This window comes from Abramis brama, assembly GCF_963993115.1.
Source record: "Abramis brama genome assembly, chromosome: 24".
NCBI classification, from domain to species: Eukaryota; Metazoa; Chordata; class Actinopteri; order Cypriniformes; family Leuciscidae; genus Abramis; species Abramis brama.
The window spans coordinates 28,468,689-28,480,543 of record NC_139986.1 but is presented as its reverse complement, the minus strand read 5'-3'; the positions used below and the strand labels follow the sequence as shown (position 1 = coordinate 28,480,543).

Below are 11,855 nucleotides of genomic sequence, written 5' to 3'. Positions count from 1 at the left end.
TTTGGCCCTGAAATAAAAGCTCCATCTTTGCGAATTCGCCGCATAAATTTGGCCGAAATCATTTGGTAAGAGGGTTCACAGTCAATCCTTAAGTTAACAAGTTCAATTTCGTCCCTCGTACGTAACGTCGTACGAGGGGTGCGTAAAAAATTGTGCAAGTAAAAACGGGGCAAGTTTTTTTTGTTTGTTTTTTTGGGAGAAGCGCCAAAAGTTCTAAGGTTCAATGTCCCGTGAAGTAAGAGAAAGGAAGAATAATGCCCTGTTTGACTGATCGGCACGATTCTACAACTGTATACAGCTATTTACATCATGGGTTTCTCTCATTTATACAACACAACTTGGTAGCACTTCTTTAAAGATTTGACTTTTTTTTTTTTTGTAATTTTTTTTTTTTTTTACTTCTCCAAAACATCTTCCCTAATCATAAAAGTCAACTTACATCAAAATATACTTACTACAAGTCAACACAACTAACAAAATATATATAACAGAAGTCAAACACGTAGAAAATCTGAGGTATTTCTGGTCTGAGGTGGTCTGTGGTTTATGAACAATATCTTTAATGCTTTTTTTTTTTTTTTGTCCTTTCATAACTAATTTTTTATTGTTTCGAGTTGCGCTCTTTCGTCTCGGAAGCCTTTTGAATGTCTGGTGACGCGCGGTTGCATCTGAGAAAACGTTACTGAGAAGATACGGGACATTTCTTTCATCCGAGCAGCAGCACTGTGGAAAATCACTCTTGAATTATGGCATGTGGAAATGTGGATCACCGTCTGCCACTTTTAAGACAAAATAAATATTATTCTTGTGTTTCTTTTTTTCTTTTCTTTGCTAATTAGTCAAACGCCACCTATAGTTTGACGTTCTCAAATCTGCAGCCCCAAACTGAAGTCTGAATGTCGCCAGAGGTCGGAGGTCAGATCTCAGATTTGGTCCCTGTTAGAAAGAGGTAATGCATGAAGGGACCCGAGCAAAGCACACGAAACAAACACTTCGTGGGTGAAGCGCACAAGACCGGGTCATATTTCACACTCAAGTCAAAGAAAAAAATTAGAAATCATATTTTGCTTTACCTATATTTTTATATATATATATGTTGCATTATTTTTACAACTATAAAGCACATTTTCTGCCAGATTTGTTTTTTTTTAAACTATTCTAATTTATAGATTATTGCAGTACTCGTTGGATTATTATTATTTTTATTATTAAAATAAGCATACATTTTTATTTTACAGTAATAAGAATCTACTTAAAAAACAACATTGAAAACAATGAGATTTTTTTTTTTTTTTTTAAATCCTGATGCATTATGGTCAAGATAATTCAAACAAGTGTAATTCAAAATGATCAAATTTCAAACAAGTGTAAATTAATATATTACAGTAATAAGAATTTAATTAAAATCAACATTAAGTTTAATGAGAATTACCACACAAAAAAAATCTGGATGAAATCTGGTCAAGATAATTGGGTGTAAAACATCATTTCATTATTTGTTGGACTACCTGTATTGATTTTAATCATTAAAACAAGTAAATTACAGTAATAAGAATCTACTTATAAGGATGAGAATAAAAAAACACAAAAAAACACAAAAAAATAAAATCTGGATCTGGATCCATTACTTTTATGAGAATTTGAGGGAAAACACAGTTTTATACATTAACTTTTTCTTAATTAAAATCACTGTATTACAGTAATAAAATCAACATTGAGAAAAATGAAAAACACCATAAATAAAGCTAAATAATCCGCATAATAACGGTAAAAGCTGAATTTGAGAGAAAATGTGCTTAATTGTCATAAAAAATAAATAAATCTTAATGCTTTTAAAAAGGCGTAGTTTTAATTCATGAAAAAAAAAATATTTTATTTTTTTATTTGGGTTTTGAGGTAAAATGTGACCCAGAATCTCTATGCCGTGCGAGTCCTTCACTCCAAAACACACTGCATTATTACAAGAGAAACTAGACAGGAAAAACAAACACTTTTTATGATCTTTTTTTTCTCTTTTTCAACAAACTCTCAGCACACACACACACACACACACACACACACACACACGGTCTTGCATGTTTCGTGTAGGTAATTAGTGTTAAATTCATCAGGGCACCGTTACACTAGTCTCTGTCCTATAATGGTGTGGGAAAGGCAGTCATGGACCCTTGACACTGGATACCTGAGAAAGATTCCCGTACCAAACTAAACGCTCTCATGACCTCCGAGATTTCCACATGCAAGCCAGCGAGAGATTTCACTCATATCCACTCAATAAAACCCCCAACCAACCTTTTCACAGTCACCAACTTCAACAGCATGAAGGAAAAAAAACCCAAACAAAAGAAAAAGAAAGAAAGAAAGAAAGAAATTAGTCCAGTTGCGTTTTCCGTGTTCTTTAACACCCGTTAGTTCCGTAAAAGACACGTTTTCCGTAATTTCGAATAGCACACTTTCGGAAAGAGAGAGAGACATAGAGAGAGAGAGAGAGAGAGAGAGAGAGAGAAATAAAAAGGTAGATCCCGCGAGGAGGTTGGATTGCGCGTGTAACAGTCATGATGATCCTCGCAGGTTTTGCAGCACTGTTGAATGATCCGACACGGCGAAGATGAAGCCGTCATGTATCGGTTGCTTTTCACAGACGATCCTGTCCGACGGACGGAGCAGAACGGGGAAAAGAGAGGAGAAAAACCAAGTGAAATGTTGAGGTACCTGCAGCCGGTCAGCATTCATTTGTCGGCACCTGAATGCGCGTTGTGTTTTTAAAAATCTTTCGCGTTTTTGCTCTAATGATAAAAATACAGTAGAGAAGTGTGCTGGTAGTTACTGATCCGATCAGAAAAAATAAAAATAATAATAATAATAATAATAATAAAGTTAAAAAAACGTTGTGATAAAATAGCAGCTGCTTGAATGTGTTTTGCGGTCGAGTGTCAGATGCTGGACTCGTTGGTGACCGAGCTCATGGACAGAAGACAGTCTGAGGTAGAAGAGCTGGAGATCCGCTGGATCTGAGAGAGACGCTCCTCTACACAGCCGGCGGAGAGACGAGCCTCGGCGTCGTGATCCCAGCACTCCTCGATCGACTCGCACATCTGAGCCAGACCCTGAGCGCGCACACACACACACACACACACAACACAGGGGTGTTAACATCGCAGCACTGAGAACATCATATGTTCTGTAGAATTATTACACCTTTATTGAGAAACCTAATGCATGATTTGCACTCATAAACACACACACACACACATACACAAACACACAACCAGAAACACACACACACACACACACACACACACACACACAACACAGGGGTGTTAACATCGCAGCACTGAGAACATCATCTGTTCTGTAGAATTATTACATCTTTATTGAGAAACCTAATGCATGATTTGCACTCATAAACACACACACACACACATACACAAACACACAACCAGAAACAAACACACACACACACACACACACAACACAGGGGTGTTAACATCGCAGCACTGAGAACATCATCTGTTCTGTAGAATTATTACATCTTTATTGAGAAACCAAATGCATGATTTGCACTCATAAACACACACACACATACACAAACACACAACCAGAAACACACACACACACACACAACACAGGGGTGTTAACATCGCAGCACTGAGAACATCATCTGTTCTGTAGAATTATTACATCTTTATTGAGAAACCTAATGCATGATTTGCACTCATAAACACACACACACTCACAAACACACAACCAGAAACACACACACACACACACACACACACACAACACAGGGGTGTTAACATCGCAGCACTGAGAACATCATCTGTTCTGTAGAATTATTACACCTTTATTGAGAAACCTAATGCATGATTTGCACTCATAAACACACACACACACACACACTCACTCACAAACACACACACAACCAGAAACACACACACACACACACACACAACACAGGGGTGTTAACATCGCAGCACTGAGAACATCATCTGTTCTGTAGAATTATTACACCTTTATTGATAATCCTGATGCATGATTATTATGTAACTGATGTGCGTTTACTCCGGATTTTAAAGTGAAGTTTATCTTTTTATTTCTTTTTACTTTGTTGGTATTCATTTAAAAAAAAAATTATTATATGATAATTACTCTAATTATGTATGTATGTATATATATAGATGGATGGATGGATGGACGGACGGACACACACATATATACATGGAGGGCCAAATTATTCAAATATTTCAACATTAGTTAAATTTCAAGTACATTACTAAATACATAATTAAATTTGTAATAAAACAAAATTAAATAAAAAGCACATTTATTCATTTGTTTGGTGATCTAATAATTAATTGAATGATTTTTATGTTTTATTAAAAATGTGATTATGTATTCATCAATTTATTTAAATTACATAGCATAAATGTATTTAATTTAATTTCGAGTAATTTTGACCCTCCATGCACATTCAGAGACACACACACACACACACACACACACACAGAACAGAATTTATTAAAATAGAAAACAGTTATATAAAATTGTGAATATATTTTAGATATTGTTTTACTGTATTTTTCTTCTTTCAAAAATATTTTTCAAAAATCTTATTATTAAAAGTATTTTTAAATTGGTATGTTTTTATTATGATTGAGTTCTGGTGTTGATAATTATCTTCTTGTAAGAATAATAAAAGATTTGACAATCACATAAAGGCACGTTTACAGAATTCAATCACATTTTGGGTGCAAATTCACTGAAAATCATTGTATGAAAAGAACTGCATGTAAAGATACTGTGAAACCCATGCTTGTGTCCAGAGAGAAACAGCATGAACACACACACACACACACACACTCACCGAATGCTTGTGTGTTCTCCAGAGAGAAACAGCATGAACACACACACTCACACACACACAAACACACACACACTCACCGAATGCTTTTGTGTTCTCCAGAGAGAAACAGCATGAACACACACACACACACACACTCACCGAATGCTTGTGTGTTCTCCAGAGAGAAACAGCATGAACACACACACACACACACACACACACTCACCGAATGCTTGTGTGTTCTCCAGAGAGAAACAGCATGAACACACACACACACACACACTCACCGAATGCTTGTGTGTTCTCCAGAGAGAAACAGCATGAACACACACACACACACACACACACACACTCACCGAATGCTTGTGTGTTCTCCAGAGAGAAACAGCATGAACACACACACACACACACACACTCACCGAATGCTTGTGTGTTCTCCAGAGAGAAACAGCATGAACACACACACTCACACACACACACTCACACACACACACTCACCGAATGCTTGAGCCAGCAGTCTTTAAACGCCGGCCGCATCTTTTTATGCACCACCACATCCTGAAGATCCTCCAGCGACGGATGCTGGCCGATCTCCTCCTCAAACGGCAGCATGTACTCGTCTACAGGACCTGAAGGAGCACACCCACATGATATACAGTCAAACCTACACTTATTCAGACACCTTCAACATTTCTCACATTATCACAGTTTATTCGCTATAGTTTAGAAAATGGTACTAAAATATGAGCAGAACTCAGAGTTATGAACTCAGTTGATATTTGACTGGTTTTGTCTGTCCTTCTGTTAGACTGTCTCACACATGAATTATGTTGAATATCTGTCAGCTGTTAAATTTAACTACACAATTAGATAATACCAGTTTAGCTCAACCAATCACCAAGCAATGCTTCATTGTGTTCAGTCTGTGTGTAAAAAGAGCATTAGCAATTAAAGACAAAACACTCCAGCAAAACATGATCAGGTCAAAGTGTCCGAATCATTTTTGGTCCCACATTTGTATAATTTTACTGGTAGTCACTGAATGAAGAATGTTTGGGTATAATATGTCACAGTTTGCTTTATTTTGCTCTCCTCACTTACAGAAATGATCTATAGTGTCCTGATCACACTAGTAAATTTTTTTTATCTGGTGTCTGAATGATGTTTGGTTTGACTGTAAGCCGCTGGAACAGTGCAAGAAAAAGCCAAGTCTTTAAAGTAGGCGGAGCTTAGAGGCTCAGAGCCGACTCTGATTGGTCAGGTGTGATGGTTACACTTATTGACAATGAACTTCGTCGTCATTGCTGGCAAGCATTTTTAAAATAAATGTTTATGGATTTCTTGTATGTTAAAGAACATAATTTTATATTAATTTTTAAGGCAAGATCAGTGTGTGTGAATGTCCTCACCATCAGAGGCTTTGCACCGGGACACCAGCTCCCACAGCACCAGCCCCATGGCGTACATGTCTATCCTCAGAAACGCATCCCGCTGGAAGTTAATCGCTCCCTCCAGAACCTCCGGCGCCATGTACCGCCGCGTGCCAACCTGAGGGATTCAAACACGATCAACTTCACAGAAGAAGTGGTTTATAATGTTGTTTTGGAGTCTCCTACGACAGGTTTACATGCATCCAAGGTCAAAAACACTTTCATTTTCTCATAATATCCACTGCAGCATCAGCTCTTTTCTCACAGCGTCTGAAACGGTTCGTTTGAAGATTCAGTCTCTCTAAACCCCGCCTCTCTGAGAGCTGCTCTGCTCTGATTGGTCAGAAGATGGCCCAGTCTGTTGTGATTGGTCGACTGCTTACAGCTCATGTCAGAAAGCAAACGCTCATGATCATATCTGAATCTCAGCTCTTGATCACAGTGATGCGAACAGTGACGATGGCGAGGGTTTTCCCGTATCAATCTCATCAAAGTGGATTTGCTTTGTCAGCAGAAAACAGCGTCTTCTCCACACGAACAACACGAACCAAACTCTTCCAGTCTCAGATAAACTACAGTGTTTGAGGGGCAAAGAGACGCTGTTCGCCGACACCGAAATCAAAACCATAGACTGGCATTATGCAAATTAGTTACAAACCTACGTAGATTCGAACAGGAAGTAAGACTGGAATTAGACGACTCGCTTCAGGCAGTTCAGGATCAAATCTTAGTTTTGGGAGACGATAACTTTATCTTTTAAACTTTACAGACCTTTAACCTTCACAAACAGATTTATTACACACTACATGAAAGACAATATCCCAAAAAAAGCATAATAGGGACGGCTCTATACTCCTATAAGCAGAAGCGTCTCACCTGACCGTGTGTGTCTCCCGGTGGTTTACCGGGCTCAAACCGAACCGCTAACCCAAAGTCCCCGACCACAGCTGTGAGATCGGTCTTCAGCATCACATTTTTACTCTTGAAGTCTCTGTGGAAGATGTTAGGGTTATAATGAGCAATTTAAGATCAGAATCTTTATTGTCATTGTATGCACACAGTAGTACACATCAACGAAATGGAGATTGCAGCTAAAAAAACCCCAGCTTAAAACAATAAGTAATGATAAATAACTAGTAGAATAAAATAAACAACATAATTATAATTTAAAGGAACACACCGACTTTTTGGAACTTTAGCTTATTCACCATATCCCCCAGAGTTAGATAAGTGTACGAATAACAAGGTCACATGAGACACAGCCATCTTCTGAGAATATAGTTCCCAGTATGTATACGGTTAGAAGATGGTGTGTCTCATGTGACCTTGTTATTTGTACACGCTGTGACTATACAGCTCACAACATGTAAATAGGAAAATGTTGGCGTTATTTTGTCACTTATTGTCACAGTATGCTAGCTGGAGCCATTTACCTCCAGTCTTTGTGCTAAGCTAGGCTAGCGGTGGGTGCGTCAGACAGAGTTACGGCACGCACGGAGATGAGAAGGGTGTGTGTGGATCTAAATCTGTGAATAACGGTGAATAAGATAAAGTCCCAAAAAGTCGGCGTGTTCCTTTAAACAATACACAATATAAACAGTAGGGCAACCACAGTATAGTGTTGTATTAAAGTGAGGTAGTGCAAGAATACTTTAAAAACCTCATCAGTATAACAGGAACGTGCATGACTGTGAACATGGTTCATAGTAAAACAGTATTTGGATGATTATTTATCGCTTCTTCATTCAGATTCAGAGTGTTTTATTTAGTGCCATGTCAGCATTCAAAGCTATTTTCGTGTTAAAAATTAAATGACAAAAATACAAATATCATATAAATACAATAAAAACCAAACAAACAAAAACAGCAAGTCATATTATACAAGATTTTTTAAATCAACATGATAAAAAAAAAAATCCAAAACCTTTTCAGGCATAATCTTACTAAATAAGTCCTTAACTTCATAAAAGAGCATTCTAGCTGTATTAAGTCCAGGACAATCTAATCAAACATGTTTATGTGTTCTTCATAACAGGTGGGAGTTTAACTCACCTGTGTGCAATCGCAGGTTTAGGACCTTCTCCTTTATACCGCGGGACGTCCTCGTGAAGGTACGCCAGACCACAGGCCATCGTTCCTGCGATGTGACACAGATCGTTCCAGCTCAGCGCGTTCCCCTTCAGATAGTCCGTCAGCGAACCCTGACCACAACAGAACACATCCAGATACTCAATACTGCCACTAATGCCAAAACGTGATTGACACAACATGAGGTCGTATTTCTTTTTTAATGTGCGAAAAGTTCGGACTCTATCAGAACTTCATCATACGATTTTGCCATATTAATATTAGCATCTGCTCAGTTTGGGCTTCTTAATATAACTGAGCTATTTTTCCTTCATATTCTCATTACATCATACTATACGAGCCATAAAAGCCTGATGTATCAAATAATATACTAAAAAAAACATGCATGCAAACTTTTTATTCCTTTTTTTTGTCTAAAGGTTCAATAAACTGTTTAATTTAAAAAAATAGAAAAAATGATTTGTCAAGCTTTACAGGGTTAAGTTTGTCAATGGCTGCATGCATTAAAGTTTCTAACGGCTCAGATGGTTTTTCCCCTGCATATATTTGTGTGTAAAGTGTCATGACCTTTGACCCCTCACCCTCTCGTGGAACTCTGTGATGAGCCAGAACTCAGTCTCCAGGTTGCTTCCACGTTTCTCCGCAGCGATGTAGCGCAGGAGGTTCTCGTGTTTCATGCCCGGCGTGGAGAAGATATCCCACTCGTTCTGCCACGACTGCTTGTCCTGTCGACACAGAGCGCACGCGTCACACATCAGCTTTACTAACGTCATGACACAGCCGTCAACACTGGTCTCCTGAAACTTCAGCTCTGAAAATCTTCACAGCTACATATTTATAAATAAATAAATACATAAAAATAGATATAAATAAGTTAATTAAAAATGCTTAAATATATTAAATTAAATAAAAATCATTAAAATAAATAAATAAACAAACACAGCTATCTTGCATCTATACAGTAGTATAGTATTTGTAAAAGCAAACAAAACTAATATGAACCTGAATGGTGAAAATCTTCACATTTATATAATTATAAATAAATAAATACATTAATTATACATAAATTAATTCATTAAAAATAAATACAACCATAAAAAAATTAAAATACACAAAAATAAATCAAATCATTAAAAAAACTATTAAATAAATAATAATAAATTCTAAAAAACAAATAATAATAAATAAATGCATAAAAATAAATAAAATGTAAAAAAGTAATACAAATTAATAAAATAAATAAATAAATGCATTTAAATATAAATAAATTAATACAATCAAAACAAATAAACAAATAAAATGTTAAATAAATTCATAATTAATTAATTAATTAATTAAAATAAAGAATAAAAACATGCATTAAAATAAAAAATAAATAAAAAATAAAAAATTAAATGCAATCACTAAAATAAAAAAATTAATATAAATGAATGAAATAAATTAAAACATTAATAAATAAATCGAATCGCAGTTAATGCTTTTGGTGTCACTGTTCAGACTACATATTCATAAATAAATCCATATTAAAAATGATATATAAATAAATTCATTAAAAAATAAATAAACATACATAAAAATAAAAATGCAGTAAAATAAATGAACAGAAATGCAGTTAATGCATTTGCTGTATCTGTTCAGCATTAACATGAAACCTTCTGTGACTCTTTCAAAGCCCAGTGAGCCAGCTTGCATTTATATAGGCAGAAAACTAAAATAATCTGAACCTGAATGGGGAAAATCTTGACGGCTACATATTCGTTCATCATCTGGGCCTTCCACACGCATCCGAAGCGTCCTCTGGCTTTGACCTCCAGCAGCTGAAGAGGCTTCAGGCCCACCAGCGGTGAAGGAGGAGACGGGCCAGGGTCCTGCAGGACACATTACACATCGTCAACATCAGAGAAGATGAAGTTCACACATGAACAAGGACATCAAACAATGCGGTCAAAAGCAGCACTAGGTGGCGGCAGAGAACGCCAAACAACACTTGACACTGAAATGAACTGAAGCTGTTGAAGAGGTTCGGAACCAGTGTGAGAGATCTGAGTAAAGCGGACGCTGAGACCGGACCGACCTCGTTGATGTCCACGTGTCCGTAGGGAGGCTTGCGGTGCCGGTACATCCAGAAGGCCAGCAGGAGAGCCGTGGAGAGCATGGTGACGGGCAGCAGAGAGTAAACCAGCACGTTCAGCAGCGACGGGGGGGCGGGAGGAGGCTCGATCACTGACGGACACAGAGACACGTTACACACGTTACACTCTGAGCAGAGAGACAGACGAGTCAAAACGTACAAGAAGACTGAATAAATGTATAAAAGAGATTTAAAAAAAATAAAAATAAATAAGAATAAACAAATAAATAAGTTAAAATAAATAAATTCTCAAATTCTAAAAATACATGCATTAAAAACATTTATTAATGAATAAATAAATAAAAATAAATAAATACAAAAGTTATATAGAAATAATAATTAAAGTAAATAAATGATCACAAATCAACAAACAAATTACAAAATGTAAAAAATAAATGCATTAATAAATGCAAAAAATAAATAAATACATTAAAATATTAAATTAATAAATTATAAAAGAATAAATAATAATAAATACATGCATTAAAATAAACAAATTAACAAAATATTTATTAAAAAAAGCATAATACATAAATAAAAATGAATAATAATTCATTAAAAATAAAGAATAAAATATACATTAAAAATTATAAATTAATTTTTTTTAAAAAAAGTATTACAATAAACAAATAAATAAAATGTAAAAAACATGATAAATAAATAAATAACTGAATAAATAACTGTTGTGCATTAACGATTACCCTCAGACACAACAAGTCTCTGTGTCTGAACAAATGCGTATTGGATGATGTCAGCATTGAGGATGTTTATGACATGTTATGAGGATGATTATGACTCCGTGTTACAGCAGCAGAACAGCAGAAGTGTGTGAGTCTCTCACCGGGTCCGCTGACGTCGGGCAGGTGTGTGAACCTCTCGTTGCAGAAGTTTCCTTCACAGCAGCAGAAGAACACCTGAGGGTTTTCCTCCGTGGCCACACACTCCTGTCTGTGATGAGGAGACACACACCACACACTCGTGAGAGTCGGACACACACCAGAGCTCTCGCATCAGAACAACATTACATTCATGACTCGCGGCGACAGTAAACTCCTCTGCAGTTTAACAGCTCGTTATAAAGGCTAGAGGCTGAAGTTCTCCAGCGTTAATGAACAGAGCTCTTCAACAACCGTCAATCTCAAAACCTCCAGAAGCATCCAGACAATTATTCATTACTATTATTTAAATAAATAAAATGAAAAGACTATAAATAAAATAAATGATTTAATATATACAATATATCAATATACACAGTATATATATATATATATATATATATATATATATATATATATATATATATATATATATATATATATATATATATATATATATATATATATATATATATATACATATATAT

General features: G+C 36.0%; 1 protein-coding gene across 1 annotated transcript in view; it reads right to left on the bottom strand.

Moving 5' to 3' along the window:
* Positions 1–365: 365 nt before the first annotated feature.
* The window catches only part of acvr2ba (activin A receptor type 2Ba), a 47,812-nt gene continuing 36,322 nt past the window's right edge, over positions 366–11,855 (bottom strand). The window contains exons 3-11 of the mRNA XM_084102658.1: positions 11,334–11,440; positions 10,436–10,584; positions 10,086–10,229; positions 8,943–9,086; positions 8,326–8,474; positions 7,150–7,264; positions 6,253–6,391; positions 5,342–5,472; positions 366–3,107 (exon numbers count right to left, since the gene is read on the bottom strand). Of these exons, the coding sequence (XP_083958784.1) occupies positions 2,934–3,107; positions 5,342–5,472; positions 6,253–6,391; positions 7,150–7,264; positions 8,326–8,474; positions 8,943–9,086; positions 10,086–10,229; positions 10,436–10,584; positions 11,334–11,440 (1,252 nt within the window). The 3' untranslated portion in view covers positions 366–2,933. The remainder of the gene's footprint in view (positions 3,108–5,341; positions 5,473–6,252; positions 6,392–7,149; positions 7,265–8,325; positions 8,475–8,942; positions 9,087–10,085; positions 10,230–10,435; positions 10,585–11,333; positions 11,441–11,855) is intronic.